Source organism: Spermophilus citellus (assembly GCF_964194105.1).
Source record: "Spermophilus citellus genome assembly, chromosome: 15".
Lineage (NCBI taxonomy): Eukaryota > Metazoa > Chordata > Mammalia > Rodentia > Sciuridae > Spermophilus > Spermophilus citellus.
Window position 1 is genome coordinate 70,566,227 of NC_138195.1, and position 27,993 is coordinate 70,594,219.

General features: G+C 52.3%; 2 protein-coding genes across 4 annotated transcripts; one reads left to right on the forward strand and one right to left on the reverse strand.

The window, feature by feature from the left end:
- Positions 1-127: 127 nt before the first annotated feature.
- On the reverse strand, positions 128-17,982 carry PDZD7 (PDZ domain containing 7). The gene is made up of 17 exons (XM_081268650.1): positions 17,532-17,982; positions 16,508-16,889; positions 13,000-13,140; positions 12,544-12,718; positions 11,852-12,028; positions 11,431-11,578; positions 10,096-10,156; positions 9,300-9,695; positions 8,677-8,874; positions 6,764-6,814; positions 6,007-6,176; positions 2,971-3,062; positions 2,753-2,844; positions 2,577-2,648; positions 1,289-1,885; positions 902-1,002; positions 128-499 (listed from the first exon to the last, which is right to left on the reverse strand). The coding sequence occupies exons 2-17, from the start codon at positions 16,731-16,733 to the stop codon at positions 137-139; spliced, it is 3,060 nt and encodes a 1,019-aa protein (XP_081124776.1). The 5' UTR covers positions 16,734-16,889; positions 17,532-17,982; the 3' UTR covers positions 128-136.
- Positions 17,983-18,524: 542 nt separating this feature from the next.
- Positions 18,525-27,435, forward strand: SFXN3 (sideroflexin 3). Of its 3 annotated transcripts, XM_081267898.1 has the most exons (12): positions 18,525-18,640; positions 18,729-18,895; positions 20,055-20,218; positions 21,154-21,328; positions 21,664-21,758; positions 22,126-22,201; positions 22,375-22,460; positions 23,296-23,423; positions 23,617-23,666; positions 24,926-24,975; positions 25,595-25,642; positions 25,951-27,435. In XM_081267898.1, exons 3-12 carry the CDS (start codon positions 20,058-20,060, stop codon positions 26,045-26,047), a joined length of 966 nt encoding a protein of 321 aa, XP_081124024.1. In that variant the 5' UTR covers positions 18,525-18,640; positions 18,729-18,895; positions 20,055-20,057; the 3' UTR covers positions 26,048-27,435. The 3 variants fall into 3 exon arrangements, with proteins under 3 accessions (XP_081124024.1, XP_081124023.1, XP_081124025.1); XM_081267897.1 differs by having other exon boundaries at positions 18,602-18,895; XM_081267899.1 differs by having other exon boundaries at positions 18,602-18,895; positions 20,077-20,218.
- The last annotated feature ends 558 nt before the right edge of the window (positions 27,436-27,993 follow it).

The following is a 27,993-nucleotide window of genomic DNA, read 5'->3' on the forward strand; positions in this document are numbered from 1 at the left end:
ACCAAGATGTTCCTGAGTACCCAGGAGCTTCATAAGAGAGGTCCCAGAGATAAAAGGAAGACTTGGATTCAGTGGTGGGAGGGCGGGTGGATCTGAGGCCAGTGGAAAGAGTCCTTGGGAATCTGGGGGGGAGGGGTCAGGGGTTAGTCTCAGGAGTCTGGAGGGTTGGGGAAGGTACTGGGCTAGGAGTCCTCTGGAGAAGTCTGGCCTCTGTAGAATGGGTCCTGGCACTCATGGAAGATTTTGGGAGCCAGTGGGAGGGAACTGGAGTAGCATCAGCCAGTGGGTGGGCAGAGGGAGGATCAGGAGGAGGGTGCTGACTAGTAAGAACTGACAGGTCAGGGGGTAAGGGGAGCTGACCAGGCCCAGGGACCCTGACCACAAGCTCCATGGGTTCCCGAGCCTTGTTTCTATAAGCCCTGCGGATGGTGTCCACTGCTCGCTGGTGAGTCACCTGCTCCAGGCTCTCTCCATCCACTGCCACAAGCTCGAAACCAGCCTGGGATCAGGGTGGGAGAGTCATGGCATTCCCTGGGTCACTCCCACCCTACCACCTAACCTGAAGGCAGTGTCCTCTCACCTCCACTGGCTAGGGTACTCCTCCCCCAGCTGGGTTCAGGAGATGGACAATGGGACTTTTGTGCCTGGAGCTGTTGGGGGCAGGGTGGGGCATAGACAATGGCCTTTTGTCCCTTGAGGCCCAGGGTGGAACGGGATGGGCGGATGGGCCGTCCCTCAGGCCTAGGCTAGCATCAGGGGACAGATTTTCCCCTTAGGCCTGTTCTCTTGACCCCTGCGCTCCCAAGCTTCTTCCCACAACCTGGTCTGAACATGTCTGGATGAAGCAGCCCCACACCTTGCCAGACTTCAGCTCTGGGCCTAGGGAGTGGACTTCACCTACCTGCAGGGCCCCACTGAGAAAGGCCGCACCCCCTGGGAAGATCTTCTCTATCTTCACCATGGGCTGCACCCTGGACTCGATGCCCCCTGAAATGCTGATGCCTAGAGAGGGTCAAAGGCTCTGGTGAGAATATAGCCATACCCCCAAATCCCAGGAGGAACCTAGGACCTCATCCCAAAATCCAGGGCCCCCAGCTTCTCCCAAACCCCAGGTTCTGTTATTGCTCAAGTCTCAACTCCCAAATCCTTCAAATTCCAACTCTCCCAAATCTAGATTTCCCTTTACCCCAGGTTCTTTTCCTATGCCCAGGCAGATCTTGAAATTCAAGTTCACCAACTACCCAAACCCAGGAGTCTACTCCACCAGTGCAGTCCACCCTGCACTCACCCAAGGACTGCTTCATTTTAGACAGTGTGATTGTCCTCAGCTCCCCACTGGAGGCCTTCATGGCTGCCTCCTCAGCTCCCCTGCCGGATCCATTCTCTGAAGGACCTTGCCTGGCCCCCACCTTAGCCACCTGCCCATCCAGGGGTCGTGGCAGAGGGGGCCTGGCCTTCCGAGGCCTGTGGTAGCGCCCATTGGCTGCGTTGGAGGTGGGGATGGGCGCTGGGGAAGGGGAGCGCCTGCGCCCAGGGGACTTGCCTCGACCCCTGCTGTGGCTTCTGCTTCGACCCTGGGCTGGGCCCTGGCTCTGGCTCTGGCTCTGCTGAGGATCTTCTCGTCCTGGGGGTTCTGTCAGCAGCCAGTTAGGCCGCGGTGGCCGGGGAGCGACAGGGGGTGGTGGGAGAGAGGGTGTACATGTGCTTCTGCATGGTGTGAAGGCATCTACTGGCACATCTTGGAGAGGGGGGATCCCTTGATGAGGGTGGTGGGGAGCCGAGGCACTCAGGGAGACCTTGAGGCCCCCCAGCTGCTCCCTCAGCTCCCCATCCTCTTCTTCAGAGAAACCGTTCATAGGCAGCAGGTAGAAACCTCCACGGCTATCTGGGGAAGAGGCCAAGGTCAGGCTGCTGCCTCCTGGCCTCCCACCTCAGACCACCTTTCCAGCCACCAGGTCTTGCCTTTGTGTGTGGCCTATGAGAACCAGACCTGCATTTGCTCAGGCCCACTGCCCACTGGGACAGACAAATATGATCTATTATAGTCACATTTTAATACATTCTATTATAATACATTTCTTTCTTTCTCTTTCCTTTTTTTTTTTTTTTTGGTACTGGTGATTGAACTCAGGGGTGCTTAACCACTGGGAAACATCCCCCCAGACCTTTTTATTTTATATTTTGAGAGTCTTGCTGAGTTGCTTAGGGCCTTGCTGACTTGCTTAGGGCCTCGCTAAGTTGCTGAAGCTGACTTTGAACTTGCAATCCTCCTGCCTCAGCCTCTCAAGTTATGGGATACAGGTGTGTGCCACCCTGAACAGCTTGAACTGATAATTTCTCAAATATTATCACATAGAATGAGACTGGATTTAAAAAGCCAGCAGGTTTAAAAGCAGCTGTGAAGTGAGTAACAGTGCAGGTGGTAAGTGGATGGGATGAAAATGGACAAGGGCTTTCCTTCAGTGGGCCTCTGAAGCCATGAGGACCCCATTTGGGGGCAGGGATGGAAGGCCCCTTCTCTTTCCTAACGTTACCCGGGTTGTGCCCCTTCCTTGGGTTTTGAGATTCCAACTGACCAGGCACAGGGGTGATGAGGTGACGTTTGGGTGGCGTGTCCTGCCGGGCTGGTCTCAAAGCAGGAGGCCGTACTGGTTGGAGAGAACAAGTCAGAAGTAAGGCAGGTTAGCAACTTCTGCTGGCCCCACCCCCACCTGGGCTCAGGATCCTGTAGTCCTGGTCCCCAGCTGCTGACCTGCCCTGCTCTTGAGGGCCTCAAAAGCCTCTAGCTCCACGGGCATCACCATACTGTCAAAGCGGCCCAGGTCCGTGGGGGCCACCACACTCCTAGAAGAAGCAAGAGATGTGGGTGAGCAGAGTTCAGTTGTTGAGGTAACTGGAGGAGCTTCCTCCCTGGGGATGTTGAGGTATCAGGGATCCCCTCCTGCCCCCACTCCTCAAGCCCCTCCCCACCTGATGTCCCGCAGAAGCAGGAGCTTCTCAGGCTTGTCCAGAATAGCCAGCAGGGGCCTCACCAGGTCCTCCACGCCACCCTCATGCACATACTGCAGATAGAGGCACCACAGGTCAGACAAAGTAGGGACTTCACAGGTGGGCCAGGGGAAACCAGAGCACACAGAGGCCTTGGGACCCATTCGACCCTCCATGTTTTGGGAAATGTTCACTCCACCCCAGGGTCTAGAGGATGGTCTTATCTTGGTGACCTTGTGGAAGCCTGAAGTAATAACAGATCCATAATAAATGGCAGGAACAATAATAGCTTTGGGACAGACACTTTTCTAAGCCTTTTACATATGGCTTCTCACTTAACCACCCTGAGAGATGACATTAACTATTTCTATTTTATGAATGAGTAAACTGAGGCTCAGAGGGGACTTTGCTCAAAGCAACACAGATAAGGAAATGTGAGGAAGGACTGCAACCGGAGATGTCTGGCTCTTCTCTGCTCTGGTGACATTAAAGGATGAGCAGGGAGCCCACTCTCCTCCCCACTCCCACCTCTTGACAGAAGGAAGGAATTTGAGCCCAACACTAAGCTGTGGGCCTGACCCTTTGTTTGGAGCTGGAATGGGGACCTTGGGGAAGGGATGGCTCCTCAAAAAGCTTCTCCAGTCAGTACCCTTCTGCCTGGCACTGCCTGGATGCCACCAACGCGGATGCCACACCCCACAGACTGGAGAACTGAACACCGGGAGCCACCCTACTTGGGCAGAACACTGCCCCCTGGTGGCGAGAGGGAGACAGATTCAGGGACATGCACACAGAGAACCTCTTTTATGGGCATAGACAGAGAGAGCGCATCCTCTGGTGGTCAGAGTGAGTCATTTCCATTCATAAATAGCTGGAAATAAATAAAAACTTCGTGTGTGGCCCTAAACCTCACGCAGTCACAGGGATTCATACGTACACAAACCACAATACACTCCTTGTTGTCTGAAGAAAGACATGCAAATGACCCAGAAACAGCCACATGTGTGTACATACATCAAGTCCACAAATCATTCAGCATCCAGGCCCTGTACTGGGCAGTGGAGACAAAATAATGAAGACCCCTGTCCCCAATCCTCGGAAACTCAGTCTAGTGGGAACAAAGGGCAAATGAACCATAAATCCCTGGCAGTGGGGCAACGGGGGTTTCAGAAGTGGAGATTCTGAGTGGGCTTCCTGGAGATGGTGGCCTTTACTGAGACTCTGAAAGAAAAGATCAGGGAGGCAAGTGCTCCAAAGGCGAAGAGGAACAATGAGTAAACAGGTTTAGTGTGGCTATGGGGTCCACAAGGAGCCTCCACGTAGGGCTGCACAGTGGTGAGCGCTGTGACTTGTCCTCCCTGAAGTTGCTTAGTTCGTAACCTGTTCAGGCCAAAGTGGTGGCCATGGAAGACAATGGGAAAGGTGTTGAGAGGTGACCTCAGAGAGGGCCTTAAATGTGAGGATAAGCAACTTATATTCTATTCTGCCAAATATAAGTGGTCAAGAGGTGGCTTGGGCACCATGGAGTGAGCACAGAGGTATTTTGGTCTCATGGCTGTGTAGCAATGGCTCAGAGGGGAGAGAAAAGGGAGGCCTGAGGTTCAGGGCTTTATAGCCCAGGCATCAGAGGAACTTTATCGATCCCTGAGGGCTGGATTCATCCCAGAGGGTGGTGGAGGGGACTGGGTCAGGCAGTATGTAGAGCCTGCAGGTGATATGGGGACAAAGTGAGTACATGTCCTGACTTGAGGGCTGCAGAGTGGAGGGATGAGGGGGAAAGGCATTGGCCAAAGAAACAGACACAGAACCCCACCTAGTGGCCACATCCCAGAGGTACAAGATCCCTGGAGGTTGGTGAATAACAGCTGTACTTAGCACTCAGAGCTGTGTGACACCTACTGAGTTTAATTCTGAGTCCAGTAGCTGCCTCCCAACATGCACCCCCATCTGCAGCTCTACTGTGAACAAGGCCTTAGTAAAGGGATACATGAATGACCACATCTTAGGGTCCAGGTGACAATACCTGGATACACACATGCACTAGCCAGATACATACAAGCCCATACATAGATAAAATCATGCAGTCATGTTGACACAAACCAGGTAGCCCCCAGACATGCCAATGCAGATATTACACTGATATACAACATCACTCTGAGCAAGGTGGGTTGGAGGAATCTGCACATGACTCTCTGAAACCCCTCAGCCTGCACAAGCTGTGCAGAACCCACAGAACTCCAGGGATTCCTGAGACAAAGGATAGGACAGAATCTTCCAGTTCTCTTAGAGGGGGCGAGCTGCACCACACAGCCTCCCCAACATTCAGGCTTTAGGGACTCCTCAAAAGCTGACACCCACCCTGCCCTAGGGTCCTTGGGTTCTGTTTCAAGTAGAAGAGAACAGAATAATGGTGTAAGATTGCTTACGTGGGTAAGTAAGTAACTTAGTTACTTGGGTAACGGAAGGGGACTTTGTTTTTCTCTTGTTAAAAAAAAAAAGAAAAAGAAAAAGGGGACTTTGCATAGGGCTGGATCTACTGACTGTCCCAGGAATAAAAGATGACAAGGGGGATAAGGCTAGGTGGGGGCTTAGAGGGAGTCTAAGGGACTCACTTCCACCCCCTCATCACCTGTCCACCTTCTCTCTTCTCCTCGGTTTAAATGTCACCTCCTCGAGGAGACCTTCCTAGACCATGCCACCTAATGTGTACCTCTCCGGGGTTATCTTTTATGTTTTTCTCCTTCACAGCATCTTGAGTGATTTGTTACTAGGGGTGTTTAGGATCTAGTTATCATATAGCTCCCTTTCCTGTGAGATTGCTCTGTGTGTGTGTTTGTGTGTGTGTATGTGTGTGTGTGTGTGTATGAGAGAGAGAGGAGAGGTGTATTTTTCTTTTACTGACTGCTGGCCTCTCAGAATCAAGCCCAGGTTCTGCTCAATGGACAGTAGCCTGAATGAATAAGGGGCTAGGTGAGTGAGCCACTGTGGGCCACAGCTATAGGAGGGCTGGGGGCTTACCCGTGAGCAGTGACGGGTGACTGCCAGCACCTCATCATCTGTCAGCAGCCGCCGGGCCAGGTCCTGAATGAGTGGCCGCCGGATCTCCCAGGCCTGTACCTGCTCATTGGGCAGCTGGCTAGAGGGGCTCCCGGACCTGGCAGAGATCAGGGCCTGGCTCCTTTCCCGGTCTGCAGGGTAGGGAGGGGCAAAAGGATGTGATGGAGGAGCGGGAACTGTAGGGGTGGGTGGGCAGGGCTTCCCTACCAGGGGTCAGGCCTGAAGAAACAGGCCAGCTGAGAGGCCCAAGTACCTAGCATGAAATTCTAGCCTAGTCCATATATTCCCCAGTATGGCCTTCCACAGCAACCTGCCTTCCAGTGGAGTACCAACCCCCGCCTTTAGTCCCCAAACCCACCCCTATACCAGTCTACTCCTTAATGGAGTCTTGGCCCAGTGATCTCTGTGTCCCCTAAAAATACAGTGTCATACTAGTCTGTTCCTCATTGGAAGCCCTATCACAGACTTTCTCATTGACCCCAGATATCTCTCTGGGAGACTCCACACAAACCCTCAAAATGTAACCCTATCTTTTCTAGTTGGGAATGGTAAGCTTAGTCCAGTTCTTTGAACTGCCCCCAATATGTACCTCTTTGCCTGATTGTCCTTGCTCGAGCCCAACAGATTTTAGTCCAAAGCCATCAAACTGGCCCCAACATGCACCCTTATCTGCCACCCTACTGTTGACCAGGCCTTGGGAAAGACATGCATGAATTACCACGTCTCAGTCTCCAGGTGACAAACTTCTGTACAGGCCCAACTCCCCCTGCTGTGAAGAAGAAAAAGGCTCAGGCAGGCTCTGGAAACAAGGGTTGGGAGGGACTCAGTACTGACTGAAATGAAGCATTCAGGATGTAAGGAGGTTGGATCCGGAGACTAGAGAACTGGACCCCAGGGGCTTGAAGGTCATGCTCAGCTAGGGACTTCACTCTTAGGCAACAGAGAGTCAATGAAGATTTTGGATCAAGAGAGTATTCAGTGTGAGCGCTGCTCAGGGAGATTCATTTGAAAGAAGGAGGAAAGAACCCCAAGGACAGAGCCTGGGGAACCTACCTTCAAGGGTCAGAGGAGAAAAGAGGAGCCTTCAAAAGATAGATAAGAGTGACCAGAGAGGTGAGCTGAGAACCAGGAGAGAGCAGTGTCCTGGGAGCTGTGGGAAGAGAGAGGTGAAGAAGTAGGGGGTTGGCCCTAATTTGGAGGGCTGTCTCTCCTATGGGACCATCACCTTGATGCCCCAGAACATCCAAATCCAGATTGGGGCAGCATCCAGCTCCTCTTTCTCTGATTGTTTTCACCTACCCAACATCCACTCCCCTTTTCTGGAAACCTTACCCAAATGGTCTCCTGGGGACCAATGTCCCCATTCTCAGCCCATGTACTCTGGGGTAGGCATGTGACCCAGGCTGGCCAGCAAAAGCACTTTGTCTCCCACATCACAGTGGTTTGTTCAGCATGGTTTGTGACCCCAGTGGGGATGAGAGACAGGTTCATGAGACTTAGCTGGAACTACTTCAGGAGAAACTCCTTTTCCCTGGGGATTGCGAAATAATAGTGGCCATCTTACCAAGTCAGTAAAGCCTGCATGATGGCAAATCAACTCACCAGAAAATGGAACCAAAAGACCAATGGACACATGTAGTGATATTTTTTCAGACTTTTAGACCTGCCTAAGTCAGTACGTGAGCTAAGAGGTTGTGTGTTTTTTTGTTGTTTTTTTTTTTTTTTTGGTACCAGGGATTGAACCCAGAGGTGGTTAACCACTGAGCAACATCCTCAGCTCTTTTTTAAATAAAAAATCTCCTTAGGTCCTTGTTAAATAGCCAAGACTGGCCTCAAACTTGTGATCCTCCTGCCTCAACTTCCTGAGTCACTGGGATTATAGGCATGCACCACCACGCCCAGCAAGAGGTGACTTTTTTTAAAAAAAAATATTTTTTAGCTGTTGATAGACTTTTATTTATTTATTTTATATGTGGTACTGAGACTCAAACCCAGTGCCTGACACCTGCCTTGTAAGTGTGCTACCTCTGAGCCATGGCCACAGCCCCAAGAGGTGATTTTTAAAGTTAGTTTGGATGAGTTTCTGTCAAATGCAGCTCTAAGAGTCTTAACTCATCCACTCTTGGCCTGGAAGCTGAGCCTTACCAGGGAGGACAGCCATCTCGTGAGTGGAAAGCCTCATGTGAGCCTGGGCTGGCCCTTCTGCCTGGGCCTTGATCTAGAAATGGTCTTGCTCAATGATTCTAGAATTTGATTGGGCCTGAGAAGCTAGATGGCTGGCAAAAGCAAGCCCCACGACTGCCACCACCAAGGGCACTGGGCTCTGAGCCAAGGTCTTCTACTTCCTTGCTGTGTTGCAACTCTGTCACTTTCCCTTTCTGTACAAAGGGAGGTAAGGCAAGATGACAATGACCACCACATTTTCCGAGCACCTTCTGTGTGCCAGACAATGTGATTTACATTTGCTAACTCACTTATTCCCAGTATTCTAAAGAAACAGGCATTATTACTCCCATTGAATCTATGAGGAAACCGAGGCTCTCCAGGCTGAGTGGTGTGGCGGTGGTGTGCCAGAGACCCCAGCTGGCGGACTTTGCCCCATCTTCTCTGCCCGGTCAATCCAGCACCTACCTTTCTCCAGGTCCAGGCGAGGGCGGGCTTTGGCTGGGCTCCTGCTGTCCAGTGTCCAGGCCTCTCTGCGCCCATCCCCTGCAAGCCGCCCCTGCCGCCCTCCCTTGAAGAAGAGGTTCATCAGAGTCTTGGAGCGCTGCAGGGCCCCCTTCTCCCCAGGGGACCCCGACTTCTCCTTCTTCCGCTGTTTCTTCTCCTCTGCAGACACGAGGGAGCACCCGGGGGGCTGGAGGGTGGGCAGAAGGGAAGGACGAGGGGCAGGGGTGTGGGAAGGGGCAGAGAAGAGGGAGAGTGGGGGTGGCAGACAGGATCTCACTTGTGCAGGGTGGGGAAGGGTGTGGGGGGTTCCTCCTCCAGTTTCCACCTCTCCCAGAATCACACAAGTGCAGCCGTGTAAGGAATCTGGGGCTGGGGAGAACAGGCCTGGGCACTCCAGATTGAAAGGACAGGGGTGAGAGCGGATTTGGGGATCAAAGTTGGGGTTAGGACTAAGAATGGGTTTGCGGCCCAGGTCTGGCTTAAAATGGAGCCCAGAGTAAAAAGAGGTCTGGGGCTTGGGACAGAATGAGCAGTTTTGGACCAGGGACTATAGAGAAAGCAGTAGCCTCCCATTCCCCACGTACCCCATAGGGTCAGGTGGCTCTGGGAACGTGTGATGGGGGGCCGGGGTCGGCTAAGGGCCAGCAGCAAAGCAGTCTTGGGGGACTCTGAGAGGGCGGAGTCAAGGCGGCGGGCAGGAGGGGGTCCTTCAGAACGGATGGCTGTGTCTCTGAGGATGACTGTGGGCCGCACGCTACACCAAGTCTCCACACGGCCCCCCACATCAGGCTCCGTCTGCATGGCTGTGTCCGCCCGCCCCCAACCTGGTCCTTGGCTGCCCAGGTCATCAGGCCCCAGGCAGACATCCATGCGGTCCGAGGGCAGGGAGCCTGAGCTATAGGGGGCGCTGGAGGCATATGAGGAGACACTGGAGCTGCTCTCAGAGGCAGGTGACAGCTGCTGCAGCACCCCATTGCTCACTGCAGGGAGAGGGGAAGGCAGGGGCATCTGCAGCACCTGGGCATATGGCGGGTTTGCCTCGGCACCCTGTGAGGCTTGCAGATCACCCCGGGGCTTGCGGGTAGAGGAACGAAGGCCAGGCAGCCACTGAGGTTAAAGCCACAAGCTGCTACGCAATCGTGCCTCTGTCTTATGAGAAACCTCAGACAGAGCACTTCTCTGTTCACTCTCTGGGCCTCAAAGCCCTAGAAGAGCCTGAAATTGAATCTGCAAGACATCAGGGGGGTCCTAGAAGCCGCTCTGGGTTATGTGAGGGTCTTGAGTAGATCTTGGTCCCTGTCCTTTCTTTTTCAGAGACCCTGGCCCCACTCTTGGGTCTTAGCCCCTTTCCCTCCAAATTTGAGGACTTAAGCCACTTACATCGGTCCAGCCAACAGTACTCAGAAACCATCTCCTTGTAGGCAGGGTACCGGCCTGTCTCCTGGGGAGGTCATGGTGGGTATAGGAGGAACAGGTGAGAAGGGAGGGTGAGAAATGGGACAGGAGTAAACCTTACTTTCCATTTCTCCCTTCTGAATCCACTGTGCTCTAGCAACATTGGCCACTTTATTTCTAATCATGCCAAGTTCCTTTATACCACAGGATCTCTGCACCTGCCCTCCCTTCTGCCTGTTTTCTCTTCCTTCAGCTCATTATGTGGCTATCTCATTCTTGCTCTTTGTCACTTCCTCAGAGAGACCTGCCCTGATGTCCCCTGGCTATAAGGATCTTCCCAAATTACTCCATTCCACCCCTCTGTTAATTTCCTGGTGGCATTTGTCACAGTCTACAAGTATCTGGTTTGTCCTTTTTCCCCCAGGAGCAGAGACCTTGTCTGTCCTGTCATTGATGCAGCCTGAGTACCTGGCATAGCATCCAGCACAGAGTAGGTACTCAAAATATTGTAGTTTTGTTTTGTTTATGTGGAGTTGGAAATTGCACCCAGGGCCTCAAGCCTGCTGGGCAAAAACTCTACCACTGAGGTACACCCCCAGGCCTCAAAAATATTGTTGAATGAATGAATAAGAGGCAGAGCAGGAGTGAGGAGGGGGTCTGGGATAATTTGAGGAAGGAAAGGGAGAAATGGGATGCGGGAGAGGTGGGAAATAGTGGGGGTGGAGGAGGCACTAAATGGTGAGATGGGCAAAGGCCTGGTGACGAAGGAGAAGGCAGAGCAGGGGCCACCAGTTGGCACCAAGGAAGAGTGAGGCATCACCTCCTGCAGAAGCCAGAGTGAGAAGGACCTGATCCTCAGGCAAGCGTGAGACCTACATGAATAATGAATACAGCTGCCTCCCCTGAAATCTGATCTCTGGCCCTAGCCTAGGGCTCTTTGCCCTGTTGCCTGAGGGTGCCCACCACCAGGTCTTTGCCCAAAGCCACAGATATCACTCCACCCTTGTGGGCAGGACATTTGTTCCTTCAACCCTAGGTCTCCACCATTCAGAAGAAAGGGTGCTGCCTCAGAAATCTGGGGAGAGGACTGGAGCCAGGTTAGGCTACTGAGCAGCAGAATCACTGGCCTCTCTGAACCTCAGTTGCAATGCCTCTCTGAACCTCAGTTTCTTCTTTTGCAAAAGGGGAATTAGAACTCCTTTCCACTTGGCTATGGAAATGTCACATAGGGGAGACCAAGGAGCTCAATAAAGAACTAGGGTGGTCTGGGAAATACTTCTTCTAGTCTGGCCTCTCCATGACTCCCAGAGTCCTGCCCACCTTGATGGTCAACATGATGTGTGTTTGGCCTTTCAGCACCTCCACGGCTTGGCTGTGGCTGATGTCGTCGAATCTGACACCGTTGACCGCCAAGACTTGGTCCCCCACCTTGATGCCATTCTCCTCGGCTAGCCCACCATGGTCCACTCTGGGTCAGACAGGTGTCAGTTGATAAGACTCTGGCCTGTCTCCCTCACCCCTATTTAGTTCCCTTTCACTTGGATATGGGAATGCCCTAGTCATGCTCCTTGACCCCCCTCCTGATGACCACATACCTTATCAGGTCCACCCCTGACCTGGGCCCTCATTTGGACATGTAGTTGGCCAGGCCTCACTTGCTGGTCATCCCCAGGCCCCAATCCCAGCCCCATTCCCAGCCCAACCTCTAGATACTCCATTTCAACCCTGTCCCTGCCCTTACTTGGACACATAGATGCCCAGGCCAAACTCCTTGCCCCCTCGGATGTTGAAGCCCAAGCAGAAGTCATCAGAGGTCGTGTACAGGTGGACAATGCGCCGCGCACCATCCTCCGAGCTGCTGTTGGATGGAGTGGAACTGCACTTCTCCACCACCAGCCGCCGGTTCACCACATCCACCCTGGAACAGCAGCAAGGGACCCTCAGGTGGGGTCCCAGCCACCACCACCCATCTCCCCTCCCAGTAGTCTTGTAGCTGCATGGGAAAGGGAGGTTGCCTCCAGGGGACATCCCAGGCCTAGGATCCTCAGTGGGACATAAGTTGTATTCAATCTGGGAAATCATCCTACTCACATTTTTATGGAACAGCTGCAATATGCAGTGCCCCATTTTTTAAAAATCTTTTTTTTTTTTAATTTCGGTGCTGGAGATGGAACCCAGGGCCTGGGGCACAGGGAGCTTGCACTGTATACTGAACCACCCCCAGCCCTAGGGCCCCATTTCTATAATGCCCCCATGAGGGAGGTGCTGATGCTGTGCCCTAGTTTCACAGCAGCAGCAATGAGGGAAGAGGGCCCTGGTGTTGGACAGCTAGTGCCATTGAAGTATAGCAAGAAGGGAGACTCAGGCCCATTTTATTTCCTGGCTTCTCCTGTTCAGGGGTGGTTGGGGGATGGGAGGGCTGGGGCTGCTCACCACGTGGTTTTCTCCTTAGAGAATTTGATGCCTGGCACCCGGCCCATGCGCCGTACCATCATGTGCAGGCGGCTGCTGCCCGTCAGCACCTTCACTGCGCTGCCCATGGTGGTGCTCTCCAGGCTCAGTCCATTCACCTCTGTGATCTTGTCCCCCACACATAGGCCAGCCCGCTCTGCGCCAGAGAGTGGGGAGGAGGCTGACCTCCCCACTGGACAGAGCTCCCTGGGGTACCGAGCTTCCTCCCTCAAGGTACAGATCTCAGAGTAGGCTCTGAGTATTGCCTATTAAGGAATCTCTGTCCCTTGATCCACTCTGCCCAAGGGTGGCCCCATCTTCCATGAGATCAGCCTTCCAGAGCTGAGGATTTTTCCTCTTGCTGCCCACAGCATCCCCTGCCTCCCTTGAGATGGGGGTAACATCCTAAACCAGCAATTTCCCCCCAGGATCACTCACCTGCACTGCTCCCCTCCTCCACTTTGCTGACAAAGATGCCCAGGCCATGCTCAGAGCCTCCCCGAACGCTGAAACCCAGCCTCCCTGCTGGGCTCTTCTCCACCCGGACTGCGTGGATGATGTCACTTTCATCACTGTTGGCTGCAGGAATGGGGACACAGGCATGATCCCCATGTTCATTCTGGGCACAGAGGGCCCCTAGGTTCCCAAAATTGGGGCTTGCAAAAGCTGGATTACTGGTCAGAGCCACATAGTACTGAGGACCCTAAATGGGGAGGGAATCAATTTCCAAGTTCCCTTTAGGGTGATTTTGACCCTGGGCCATGGAGTGTGTGGAAGCAGATGAGGATATCAGGACAGGAGTCCTGCTCCTTGGCTGTGTGTGTGTGTGTGTGTGTGTGTGTGTGTGTGTGTGTGTAATGTTTACTGAGCGTTCTGTGCCCATATTTCTAAAACAGCTGCCACTCAGAGGCCCAGAAAGATGGCAAAGAAGATTCAAATTCCATTCTTTGGGACACAGCAAAGGGAGCCTGGCCTCTTCTGCTTGCAACAGAAATGGTAGATTAGCTCTAATTTCAAATAGCCGTAGAGCGAGGCTCTGGAAGGCATTAGATATTTTTGTCAGTGGAATCCAGAGGGCAGAATCAAGCCCATGTGGTGGAGTTACACGGAGGCATGTTTTGTAAGGAAAAACTTTCTGAAAAATGCAGCTGCCAGAAATGGAATGGGTTTCCTGGGACAGCTAGTGAGCAGCATGCAAACTCAGACCTGGTAAATCCCTAACTGGGATGTTTAGGAAAGAGTGTTGAGGCCTCCATCTCTAAGACTCTGTGATTCTGGGAGTAAGCATCTTTCCCCTGGCTACCTGGGGAAAGAAACCCCAAACATCACCATGCTGCATGGTGTGCCCAGAGCTAACTTCTCCATCCAGTGCTGGGGTAAGTCCAAAGGTACGGGAGTGTCCTGGGTCCCAAGTTATCAGGAAAGGCTTCTTAGAGGACTGATGGATGGGATTTGAATGGATGGAAGGAAAAGGAGACACTGAGGAGGGGATGGAGTGAGCCAGGCTCGGAGGCAGGCCTTGAGGAGAACTTCCGGGAAGAGAAAAGCAAGAAAACTTAAGAATAAATTGGGTACCAGATGAATTGGGTCCCTTTCTGAGATTTCTTCTCAGAAAGGCTTACCCTAGAGGTATTTGAGAGGGAGAAATCACACACACACACACACACACACACACACACACACACACACACTTCAATTCGATCTAGCCGAAATCAGGTTACAGTGCATGGCCAGCTCAGACAGAAGTCCCTAAGGACAGCCTGAGGAGGGACAGTGCAGGACAGAGACTTGGGAGCTTGTGGGGTTTCCCAGCAGACAGTAGTCACAGGACACTTCAGCCTCAGCCCAGGAGTCTTTTGCTCCCAGTCCCAGCCCTCTTTCTCCTCAGTCCCTCCCGGGGTGGGGGGGCCCTAGGGCCCTGTGCCAAGGTGATACCTATTCTGAGGTTTGATCTCAGAAGCCTGAGTCCTCTAAGGATGAGACCTTCTCTCCCTCCACTGCCCTGGCCCTGGCCACCCACCCATCCTCCAGGAACTCTACAGCAGTTGCCCATATGCCCCCTTCTGCTCTTGCCCTCTCCATCTTCTTCATGGCCAGTCTGTGTTTGTAACAAGGCATGCCTCTCCCCTGATGAAAAATGTCAACTCCTGCCCCTTTGCCAGCTTCTAGAGGAACTCCAACTCCTCCCTGGACTCAGTGAGGCCACCCACAGGCTTCCTCTGCCCACTTCCCTCCCCTCCCTCACCGGGCTTTGGCCACACTGACCTCCTTCCTGTTACTCTTGGAAACCAACCCTTTCCGTGTCCCCATTGCCTGCAACACCTTTGCCTCGACCTGCATAGGCCAGTTCCTTTCGTCATTCCCTCTCTGCAGCCTTCCTGGACTCCTGGCCCTCCTGCCAGTTAGTCCCTGTCACAGTAGTTCCTGGGATGTGGTGTGGACCAACAGCATCAACATCACCAGTAAAGATGTTAAAAAAAAAGTGAATTCTTGGGATTCACCACAGATCTAGAACCAGAAACTCAGGAGTAAGGCCAAGTAATTTGTCTTGGTTTTTTTTTTTTTTTGGTGCTGGGCATTGAACCCAGGGCATCAAGCATGCTAGGTAAGGCTGTACCACTGAGCTACATTGAGACAGGGTCTCAAAATATAAACTAAGTCGCCAGACTGGACTCTTGTGATCCTCCTGCCTCAACCTCTGGAATAGCTGGGATTTCAGGATTTTGCCACCTGCTGGCTACATAGTTCTTTCAGCAGAGTGAAACCCATGAGGGAAGTGCCTTCCCACTCCCTTCCACACACACCTCCTAGCTCCTCTGAAGACTTCTGCTACATGACCAGACTGACAATGGTGACCCTCAGCAATACCCTGCTGCTCACCTAAAGGTGAGGCATACCGTGGTAGGTGATGGCATGAATGTTCTGGGGACAGGGGCAGAGACACCCAGCTGGGTCAGAGGGGAGGAGGAAGGCCTGAAAAGTCCAATCTGAGATCCAGTCAGAGGAGTGCTGCTGGATAAGAAAGAGGAGAGGAGCTGGAGATATTTATCTGGTCCTGCCCACAGAAAGCCCAGGCCCAGAGGGCCCTGCTCCCTGCCCGGCAGTCAGGGTGCTGTCTTGTTCACGAGATCTTTGCCGCCTCACAGCTGTCGCTGCAACCAGGCTATCTCCTAGGTGCCTGCCTCACATGCTCCATGCTTTTCACTCTAACCTCTGTGGGGGATAGCTGAACCCCAATACCAGCTGTTTTTGTTGCTGTGTCTCTAAGTCCTGCTACAATGTATGTTTCTGGAGGTGAGGCTCATTTCTCTAGGTCCTCTGCAGGACCTAATCAGGGCAGGTATAGAATTGGTGTACAATAACTGCAGCATCAGGTAACTACACCAGCTTAGGTCATACCCTCTTTCAGGGCCCAGACCTAGGCTTCCCTCAATCCTCTTCTCTCTTCTCTTCTGACTGAACATTTGCTGCTCTACCTTCAGGCCCTTGCTTCGATCCCTGAAACCTGGGCACTGACTCCTCATAGTTAGGCACAAAGCTGGTCATACAATTGGCTGGTTGCTGGAAGATGTCATTTTCCATCCTGCTCCATCCCACAAAGCACACATAAATGGATCTGGAGAAAAGCAGAGTTCATGGGAGGAATGGGCCTGTTCAACACTTAACCTTGCTCACTCCAGGGCTAACATACTATACACACAGCTTTCCCTGCTGTCCTATCCCTAGCTTCTAACTCTGGTCTACAATCTTAGAGCCCTAAAATCTTGGCCTGGAGGAGAGGCAAGGGTAAACAAGGAAGATGTGGGTTCCCAGAGCCCTCAATTCCCTAAGACTCCTATCTCTTGAGTTCCCCCCAATCATTGGCTTTACCACCTCCTACTTAGTTCCTGCTGTCCTCTATCCCAGCCTTCCCCAGCCCAAGCTAGTGACTGGGCCCCACACCCACCTTCGATGGGGGAGTTGATGAGAATGACACGGCCCATGGGTGATGAGGCTCGGATTCCACGGGGGGGCCCATTCAGCAGTCGCTGCTGCTTCCGCAACAGGTATCGCGTTGCGGTGGAGCCGAAGTCGCTGCCCAGGTGGCCTCGGGAGGAGAGGGAGCTCAGAGAGCTAGAGCTGACTTCTCCTAGACCCGGTGGGTCGAAGCCCACTGTGAAGCCATGTGCCATGGTGGCTGGACTGGAGTGGCACCCTATAGGTCCAGAAGGAATCTGCCAACCCTCCAGAGGCCAACTCCCAGTGCTCTGAGCTCCATGAGCCTTCCGTGCAGGGTGAGGTCTCAGAAAGGTGGAAACCCTCACTTCTCAGGTGTGTAGGCTCCAGACCTGGACAGGGAGAGCATAGATTGGGTGAGAGGGTGTGAACATTGCCCTACTGTCCCCAGAACTGCCGCTTCTCCCCTTGGTTTGAGCATCCTGCCCTCTCATATCTTAGACCCTCAGCCCCCCACCTCTCCCACCCTGGGCCAGGGGTTGACCAGGGCCAGGCACCATTTTGGACCTTTGGAGCCATTTATATAAAAGATGTATGGGGAGCTCTCATTTCTGCTCTCAGCTGAGTCATTTACCCCATCCCCAGTCCCCAGTAGAGGTTGAGAGAGTGGATATGGGATTATTGCAGCCCCTGGCCTTCCAGCAATGTGGGAAAAATGAAGGGTCAGGACAATTCATTGCCATACCTCTTCTGTGTATGCGGATAGGGGCCAACCTTCAGCGTAGGGCTTCAGGACCTGGGACAGCTGCAGCCCAGGCCCAAGAAATCCCCTGACGGCAGGCAGCTGCTCAGGGTTCAAAACTGCTGCGTGACTCCTTCCCACTCTAGGGCGGAGAATCTGCCGGTCAGAGCCTCACAATACCCAGCGAAAAACCCAGGGCCAAGTCTCCCAGAGCAGATCTGGCACCCAGAACACAACCCCTACTCCAGGCCTGGCCCTCCTGGGCCCCATTTCTCTGGCTTGGCCCCCTCACCTGCTCCGGTGTGCGTTTGCGGCGGGTTTTGTGCACCCTCAGGTGCCAGCCAGTGCAGCAGCCAAGGACCCCGCCCACGCCCGGCGGGCTGCGGGAATAGGGCTGCTCTGTGAAGCTCTGGGCTCCCATTGGCTAGTGGGGCCACCAGTTACTCCTTCCCAGCACCTCCCTTGGTCGCCGGGGGTCTGCCGCTGGTCACCTGGTCCTGGGTCCACAGAGCTCTGCCCCAACCTATCACGCGAACCCAGGGCTTGGCTCTCGGCTCGCCCCATCCCTCTGGAACCTTGTCTTCTCCGGGCCACGCTATCCCGGGCTCTTGGAAATGCCACCCCTTCGTGGTCAATCCTGAAGCCTCCATGGGGGGGATTCACCAGGAAAGAGCAGGGTGTGAGCCCGCGATGAGCTTCAGCGCCGGGTGGCGCCTGGGCATTTAGCAGGTGTGCTGTGTGGTGACTGGGTAAGCTGTGTGTGTGTGTGCGCGCGCCCGCGCGTATGAAGGCTGCCTTTATCACCTGCCTCCTTCTATGTCAGAAGGTGTCTGCCAGGCCACCCTGTTCTGGAAAGGTCGCAGGGCAGGGCAATTGTCCCAGAACACTAGGGGAAGGAATAATACTTCTGATGTTTTTCCTCAGATGCAGATAGAGGTTAGCCTTCTGGCCATTCACATCTGGGGCTAAGATCAGTGGTGCAGGGCTGAGGGTTGGAGGTATAAAGATACTGGGGAAACAGTGGAGTAAGGGGTCAGAGAGGGAGAGCCTAAGAGGGCGACACGATAGGAACTCTGCTGCGAAGGGATGCTGAATACTGAGGTGCTGAGAGAGGAGCTTAGGGATATCTGGGTAGGAGCCCAGGGGACCCAGCAAGCAGAGGCCATCACAGACAGCCCTCAAGTAAACAATCAGTAACCTGAGTCCCTCCGGGAGGGCTCTGCATCAGAGGACAGCCCCTTCACACCACGCACCTGCGCCAAGTGCACCTATACCCCTGCGACAGGGACAGGGTGCCTCTGGAGGCCCTCCAGGGCATTGCAAGAGAAGCGAAGCGGGCAGTGGTGCGGCTCCTCCCTTCCTTTCTCTGGATGGGGAGTGGGGCCAGAACAGATCTCTGCGGTAAGACTCGTTCTGCGAGGCCTCACGGAACCTAGTCCTGGCGGCCCGGGCTGGGGGCGTATCCCCAAATGACATCTACCGCCCCCAGGGCCTTCCAGGTTTGGGGCTGGCTAAGCGAACAAGCCAGAGGGAGCCACCTTCCCTCCCTGCTGCTCAGCGTCATGCGTGACGTCTGACTTGATGACTGGGAGGGCCACAGTCGCGCGGAAAGGAAGGCGGGTCTGAGATCTGCAGAGGCAGGCAATCCCGGAAAGCGTGAGTGCTCCCTGTCCAGGCAGGGAATGGGAGTTAGGGGAGTGGAGGGTAGGGGGTGGGGGTTGGAGAAGGATGCCTGCCTTGAAACGTGCTCTTTATCCTGGGGATTCAGTATCTCGGCCTCTGTGGAGGTCTATGTTGCACAGGGGGAGGCTGGGGGCGGGGGTGGAGGTGTGTGTGGGAGTGTCATTTAGCATCTGCAACTGATGGATGTGAGCTCTCCTGTGTGTAACGGTCTTTATGGTTGGTGTATTGTGTTCACCCTGTTTGTATGTCTGGGTCGGGCGTGCATGTCTTTGTGTGTGGGTATGTGAGAGTGAGAGAGAGTTGGGTGTGCCTGCCTTAGGGAGGAAGTAGGGTTGGAGGGGATTAGTCATTCTGCAGGATTTTGCCTAGCACGGCCAGATGGCTGCTCCCGGCTTTCCTCTCTGCTGGGTAGCCGGGTATCCACTGAATCCTGCTCTTTCTGGAGGTAGATGGTTCAGAGAGAAGCAGATGGGTGTCTATGGCAGTCCTGCCTTGCCAGGGAACAGGAAGAGCTTTGGGTCACCCAGTGTGGCTTGGGGAAAATGGGTTTGAACAGAGGACATGTGCATGCCCACATGAATGCATATGGCTTACAGAGTGTCCTGTTTGAGATCTGGGATAAGCCCAAAGAGCTCTGGTTGTCCTCCAATCAGGGGCTGGAACATGGTATGTCTTGCCATCTTCTCAAATAGGCAAGGGGGTTTATATCTAGGTATCAGGGCAGCTGGGGCCTGAAGCTGACATGGGCATGGCTGTGTCATGCACATATTACGCCTTTCTGTGCAAGCAGAGCTCATAAGTAGCTGCACAGGATTAGTTGTTGCTCATGCATCAACCACACACATGTAAATCTTTACTCATGAAAATCTTCACCAGGCCAGAGCCCAGGGTAACCTATTTTCTAGTTCTTGTCTTCTCCTCCCCCTCTTCCAGTGCTTGTAGGTCCCTGGCTAGGACATTGCCTAGGAAACAACTCCTCCTCTACCATTGCTTACCTATCTGGAGTCACCTTGAGCTCTTGAAGAGACAGGTGATAGGCTCAGAAACTAGGGCAGGGCCATCAAAGCTTCCCCCAGGTGAAGCCGTTGGACTCCCTCCTTGAAGCCCTCTGACCCTTGTCCCTGCCTTGCAGAAAATGGGTGAATTGCCTTTAGATATCAACATCCAGGAACCTCGCTGGGACCAGAGCACTTTCCTGGGCAGAGCCCGGCACTTCTTCACTGTTACTGATCCTCGAAATCTGCTGTTGTCTGGGGCTCAGCTGGAAGCTTCTCGGAACATTGTGCAAAACTACAGGTGACCCCCATCTGACACTGTGTCTTAGGGTGTCATTCACTGTCATTAATCTAGTACATTTTGTACCTGCCTTCCTAAACTTACAAGTCCCATTCCACAACTCTCTCACTCCCTGACCCCATTTGCTGGCACCTCTCCATGGCACAGAGCTTTAATCTAAAGAACTTTTGGGTATTTGGGTTGAGGAAGTAACATTGATATTATGAGTGGAAGGCTGCTCTATGTTTCACAAACCACTATAGGAACTTTTCCCACTGTTGGTCTACTGTTGGTCTACTCTAAGGAGGTAGGAGGGCATCCCTTTTGTCTTCAGAATCAAAAGTTCTTGTGATGCTTCCCACCGGTTTTTTTTTTTTTTTTTTGTATTGGGGATTGAACTCAGGGGCACTCAATCACTGAGCCCCATCCCCAATCCTATTTTGTATTTTATTTAGAGACAGGGTCTCACTGAGTTGCTCAGCACCTCACTTTTGCTGAGGCTGGCTTTGAACACATGATCCTCCTGTCTCAGTTTCCCAAGCCACTGGAATTATAGGCATGTGCCACTGTGCCTGGCCCAGCCATTTTTGACTTGTCAAACCACCATCAGGGCTGGGGATATAGCTCAGTTGGTAGAGTGCTTGCCTTGCATGTACACAGCCCTGGGTTCAATCCCCAGCACTCAACACACACACACACACACACACACACACACACACACACACCACCACTATCTATGACTTAGCAGAAAATGTGTGGCTAGAAGGGAAATTGAACTAGGAACCTCCACTTCTGGGACCCTTTGATTCTCCCAAGGAGTCAAGGAACTCTTTTATCCTGAGATGGGGAGCCAAAGTTCCTAGTCCTCTGCCCAGAGTTTTCTGAGCAGGGTAAACATAACCTTAGAGGGCAGATTGTCCTCTTAGAACAATTTGGTTCCTTGTCAACTTCTGCAGGGCTGGGGTAGTGACCCCAGGGCTCACCGAGGACCAGCTGTGGAGGGCCAAATATGTGTACGACTCTGCCTTCCATCCAGACACAGGGGAGAAGGTGGTCCTGATTGGCCGCATGTCAGCCCAGGTGCCCATGAACATGATGATCACTGGCTGCATGCTTACGTTCTACAGGCAGGTCTTATCCCATGTCCCCTTCCTGAGTGATCCAAGCTAGAGTATAGCTAGGTGTCTCCTCTTTGGGCCAATTTGGGTACAGAATAGTGGGTGGGCAGGAGCTTGTATTAGAATCCCTCCCATTCCTCAGAATGCAGCCTTGGGGGTCCCCCACCCCAGAGTCAGTGGGTCTACTTGTATGAGGGGGGCATATAAGGGTTATCAGAGCAGGTTCTAGGGTCATCAACTGGATTCTCCTGAGGGCTTGTGAGTAACCGTTGGGATTTCACTATAGGGGTCCAAAGATGAGAGACACTGTAGAGGGAGAAATAAAACTGATTTTGTTCCCTCAGGAAGACCCCAACTGTGGTGTTCTGGCAGTGGGTGAACCAGTCCTTCAATGCTGTTGTTAACTATTCCAACCGCAGCGGCGATGCTCCCATCACTGTGCAGTGAGTGCCGGTCCCTGGGAAAAACTGTGGTGCCTTTTCCCAGCCCACACTCTGTGCTTTCCTTGTCACTCCTGATCCCTGTGGGCCCTGCAGGCAGTGGCTCAGCTCTCCTCCCAGCCTAGCCTTTCCTCACTCTCCCTGCCTGAGGGTGAGGCCCTCTTGTGTATGTTTTTGGGGACCTACTCCCATTTGAAGGGAGGGAGTAGGGTTTCCAGGCAAGTTTACACTGGAGCTGGGGGGAGGACTTTCTCTGCAATGAGACTACCCTCCTAGCCTCACGCACTGAGGATCTGGCATCTTCCTAAAGGTAAGAGCCACATGCTGGACTCTTCCTCTGTCCCTTGTCAACTGGTTCTTTAATCCACAGGCAGCTGGGAACAGCCTATGTGAGTGCCACCACTGGGGCTGTGGCCACAGCTCTGGGACTCAAATCCCTCACCAAGGTAAAGGCTCTCCCTCCATTGACCCTCCATTCATCCTTTACCCTCCTTCTTCTTCCCCATTACCATTAGATCCCATTACCTGTAGATCCATTCCTGATGGACAGGCTCCCATCTCTCCCCCAAGAGTCCCTTCCCACTCCATGGGCCACTAAAAGACACCTTTCCTCCCCCAGCACCTACCTCCTTTGGTTGGCAGATTTGTGCCCTTTGCAGCTGTGGCTGCTGCCAACTGTATCAACATCCCCTTGATGAGGCAAAGGTGAGTAGACCTAACTCCTGTCACGTGCATGTCCAGTGTGCTTGTGATGTACCACCCAGTGTGCAGACCAGCCCAGTATGGGGACAACCCTCTCTCCTTCACTGGACATGAGCTGCTGGGCCCTACCTCAGACTGACCCTGTGTTCCAGAACAACCCAGTCCCAGTGTAGGAGAACTGGTCCCAAACTGCTGAGACTGAGGAAGGAGGCAGGCAGATCCAGGATTATACAGAGTGCAATTTATTGGGGACTTACTGACAGAAGCACTGTCCCAGGCAGCAGCAAGATTAGGGTTTCCCATGATTTGGATCAGGAGGAGGCATATATAATAGGATGAAAGTTATTTACTTCAAGCCAAAATATACCTGATTTATCTTAAGCCATCAGCAAGGACATCAACAAGATTCTGGCACTGGCAGCAACACGGTCCAGATAGTAAACCTCCACATACTACTCTATGGTTTTGTTTGTTTATAGTATTCTGAGAAACTGTGGGAAAAATCAGTCAGGGTTACTCAGTGGTAATCATGGTGGTTATGATTCAAGATGGCTACATTCATGCTGAGCTGAATCCCTATACCCTGGGATCCTTGGGTAGGAGAACCAGCCTTTTTCTCTTTCTCTGAGACAGTGTCTTTCTAAGTTGCACAGGCTGGCTTCAAACTCGTGATCCTCCTGCCTCAGCTTGCCAAGTTGCCGGGATTATAGGCATATAATATTGTACCCAGCAGGGAACCAGCCTTTAAGACTAGAATATGTGAGGGACTCTAGGGAGTAGCTTCCCATTCAGGTGAGACTTGGGCCCTGAATCTGACTGAAGCCACTTCTCTTCCTAGGGAGCTGCAGGTGGGCATTCCTGTGACTGATGAGGCAGGTCAGAGGCTTGGCCACTCCGTGACTGCAGCCAAGCAGGGCATTTTCCAGGTGGTGGTATCAAGAATCTGCATGGCGATTCCTGCCATGGGTGAGATAGGGGTGGCTGGGTGGGGCATGGGAAGCTCTGATAGAAGGCAGGGGCTGAGGTTCTCAGGGGGCTTTTGGAACTCAGGGGCAATAAGACTCTGGGGAGAATGAGGAGCTGTGAATAGGATCTCCTTCCTTAGGGTTCCCAACTTTTACTGACTAACTCCCTCTCTCCCTACCCTGCTTCCCCTCAGCCATTCCCCCAGTGATCATGAACACTCTGGAGAAGAAAGACTTCCTGAAGGTAGGTGGCTTACTCCTCCCATTCTGGAAGTGGTGGTTCTGGGAGAAGTGACCAGTTCCCTCTCTCCAGGCTGGCCTGAGACTAAGATTTACCACCATTTCTCCTGGCTCTGAACCTTCCTCCATTCAGCAAGAATGAACTGGGCTGTAGTGAAGGAAAATTGAGGAAGCAGAAGGAGACTGGGGAAGGAAGGAAATTGTTTCTCTACTGAGGGAAATTGGTGTCATTCGGGAGGCATCCCTGTTACAGACCTGGATGGACTATGTGTGACATGACTCAATCATGCTTGAAAGAGTCATGTTGTTACCCACTATATCACCAAGACACTCACTCTCTCTCTCTCTCTCTCTCTCTCTCTCTCTCTCACACACACACACACACACACACACGACAGGGAAGCAAGGCACAGGAATATAAAATATGCCTCCTTCCTTGAATTGTTTATCCACATATATTCATTGAGTACATTTAGAGCTATGAAGCTGGCATGGACCAAGATGGTCATAATCCCTGTCCTCATGAAGTTTATAGTCTAGTGCAGAAACCAATAAACAAAGAAGCAACCAATAACTATATTATTATAAATTCTGATATGTGCTTTGTAGGAAATGTCAGAGAAGGGGTCTCTACAGACCCAAAGAATGAGAAGGAGACAACCATGCAAAGAGCTCAGAGAAGGGTGTTTCATGTAGAGAAAAGAGCCAGAGCAAAGGCTCTGAAGCAGGAACATGATTGCACATTTGAGGAACAGAACGGTGGGCTCTGTGGCTGAAGTGAGTGAAGGAGTGTGTGCCGAGCAGATGTTTGGGGGAAGGGAGAGATTCATACCACTGGGATCAGAGGAAGTGAGTAGAGGTTCAGAGGAGGCTTTCTGATAGCAGCTCCTGGAGGAAGGGAGGAAAGAACAAATGTATGAAGTAAAGGCATCACTCAGACGTTCAGCTGGTATGTATCTTGGGCACACATAGGGTATACTGTGTGTTAGGGGGTGGAACCTGTTCTGAAGATCAAGTGGTTGAGGGATTCCACGAGAATTGGTTCTAAGAGATGAGAATGTGTAAGGGGATGGCAGGAAATGGGACTGGCTGGAAAGGTTGCCAGCTGGAGGCCCCAATCCTGTCATGGGCTTGGAAGAAAGAAAAGGGGCATGTGTCCACAGGTTCAAAGGCAGAGCTGATGAGATAGAGCCTTGGGGGGTAAAATGGGATGGGGGTTAGGGAGTAAGGGATACAAGCCATTCCATTGTTTGTCTCCCACAGCACCGCCCCTGGCTGGGGGCACCCCTGCAGGTGGGACTGGTGGGTTTCTGGTAAGTGTGCAAGGAGTTAGCTGAGGGCACATGGGAGTGCCTTTCACTTGTGGATGTGGGTAGGTATTTATTGCCTTTAAGACATTTACATACATCATCCATTCTGGTGTCGGTCCTGGACACCTGCTGGGCATACTGTATGTGTTAGGGGATGGCCCCTGTCCTTGAAGGTCGAGTTCAGTTGAAGGGTTCATCTTTATCCACCAGGGGAAAACCATGGAAGTATACTCTCTGGTACCACCCAGGAGGGATTCCATGAGAATTGGTTCTAAGAGATGAGAATGACCATTTAATTTCTGATCTGCCACTTTTCAGCCTCAGGGCTTTGAATCAGTGCTTAGGAGTCTCTTTACCCAGCCAGAACCTAATGTCAGGACTGGGTTTAATGTTTCTAAAAGATTCTTTGGCCTTTAATCAATATCTACTCTGTGGGCTGGAGGTGTAGTTCAGTGGTTGAGGGCCAGCTTAGCAAGCATAAGACCCTGGATTTGATCCCCAATATTGAAAAAAAAATCAATCTCCACCTCTAGGGGTATAGTATCTCCATAGGGTAGGGTGCAGGAAGGGAGCACTATGAGACCAAAGTTTCACAAACCTTTCTACTGCTCTTCTCTCCTAGCCTGATATTTGCCACTCCCCTATGCTGTGCCCTGTTCCCCCAAAGAAGGTAAGTGGTGCCCACTGGCCTTGGCTGGGAACTCTGAACAGGTCCCCATATCTCTGTGTGTGTTAGGGGATGGCCCCTGTCCTTGAAGGTCGAGTTCACAGCACCACCTGGGCCTCCCTGGAACACACCTGGGGCTCCGTGGTGTGTTCTAAGGAGGCCTGGCAAACACTCAATTGATTTGGGGGGTGGGGTAATGACAGTGAGCCAGCTCTTCTGGAAGCAAAAGAGGAGGGAGGAGGATGGGATGGTGGGAGGAGGGATGGTGATCCTGGGCCTGAGGGTCTGGGTCCTGTGTTGTTCTGTTGCAGCTCTATACAAGTGAACAGGCTGGAGCCGGAGCTGAGAGCTCAGATCCAGGAGCAAAACCCAGGCACCGAGGTGGTTTACTACAACAAGGGGCTTTGAGGAGGGTCAGCCTTTGTGCCCTACCTCACTTCCCTGAGCTGCTGTTTTAGTGCCTCCCTTCCCTTATATGCCACTGCCCATCAGCCTGGTACTGGGCAGGGGGTATGGTAGGGGAGCAGTCACTGAGAGCAACAACCCATTAAGCTGGGGGAAGTGCCCTCAAAAAGTCTTTTCTTTCCTCTGATTTCAAAGAGCAGGGTCACATCACCCCTCCCTTCTGTGCTTGTATGTCTGCACACATACATACATGATACTCATATATATTGATACATTTGGTCCTGGAAGCTAAGAGCAGACATGCTGCCTTAGGATATTCTGATATCTGGCTTCCCTCCTCAGCCTCTTGTCTACCTACCAGCAAGCCAGGTTACAGGTGAGACTTTCTTCCTTCCCTAAATTGTTCCTTGGGTCAAGTCATTTCTGACAGGACCTCACCCTTTCTGGACACAGGAGGAGCCCTGGGATCTCAGGACAGAAACTGAGGGACACTAGCAGGCCAACTGGGATGAATACTTCAGATTTCTGGCACCCAACTGCTATAGCTAGCTTAAGGCCTGCACCAGCAAAGGAAGCCATGTCTGAAGCCAGGAGTCAGGGGCTTATGTGTCCCTTGGTACTATACCCAACCTCTTGGAATAGCTCCATTTCTTCTCCTCTTCTCTACCAGAACAAAGGAGTGTCAAGTGTCCTGTATTGCCCTTTTCTCTCCTATGTAGGTATCTTTAGGCACAATTTGAGGATTTGTTGGTCTTCTCTAACATCATAATCTCAAAACACATATCTAACAATCCCAATCCTCCCCCAACCAGAAAACCACATGGGCAGAGTGAGCATTCTTCTCCTTTAAGAGTCACTGTCATACTTGCTCACAAAGGGACATGTATGGGAATGGTGCTTCAACTCCACAGGCCCAAAGCTTATATTTAAAGACAGGGAATATTCTGATCCATTGACCTGTAAGACATTCACAACCCCCACATTAGCTACTTCCTTCTTTTCTTTTGTGGTGCTGGGGTTCAAGCCCAGGGCCTCACACATGCTAAGCAAATGGTCTATTACTGAGCTACACCCTCAGCCCTTTCTTCTCTTTCTTGAGGCTTGGTCCTTCTCCTCCTTCCACCCTCACCTCCAAGAAAAAGAAGGGCCCAGGTTCAATGTCTGGACCAAATAGAAGATGGGTTTGGGGATGAAATGGGTAGCAAGTGAATCCAGAGAGTAGAGTTAAGCCAGGACTCCAATTCCCGTGACCTCTGGCTGAAGAGTGGGTGAGGTGGATAAAAGGGTCCAATGGGATTTTCTGAGATCACTTTCCCTCTCCCTCTAATCCATTGTACCCAGTGATAACAGCTACGATACCATGGTTAGTCAATAAACTGCAAATATGTCTACTTCTTGATTTTCACTTGATTACATGTCCTAAGTGTCCAGGAAGAATTGCCTGCCTGCAGTCTCCCCTTCTCTCCCCAAAGTCTGGGTCCCTACCTGTCTGTAGGGAGCCTCATCTCCCAGTAGAGGGCACTCTGAGCTTTGAAAAAAAAAATCAATCCTTTCAATAGCATCTTTATTTTCCCTCTGAATGTGGAGTCTTGCCTTCATTTTCCTCTTCACCAGCAGTGATCACAAACCTACATATCAATTCAGACTCTGGGCTTCTTGGTTTCCTTCAAGCATCTGTATGGAATGGCGACCGGTGGTCCCTAAGGAGGCCTCTGGAGAGAAGGCCAAGGTCTGTCTATCTCCATCAGAGAAAAGCTATTAGGGAACCAATACCCCATCAATTCACCATGGAAACAGGCCTGGAAAGACCCCCTTGACAGTTACCCCTTTCTACTACCCTGGGGACCCTTCATACCCTCCCTACTCATGTAATATTCTCTCTCTCTCTCTCCTGGAAAAATGATGCTGAAAGTTCACTTTATGTATAGCCATTAAGGGCTACCATTTAA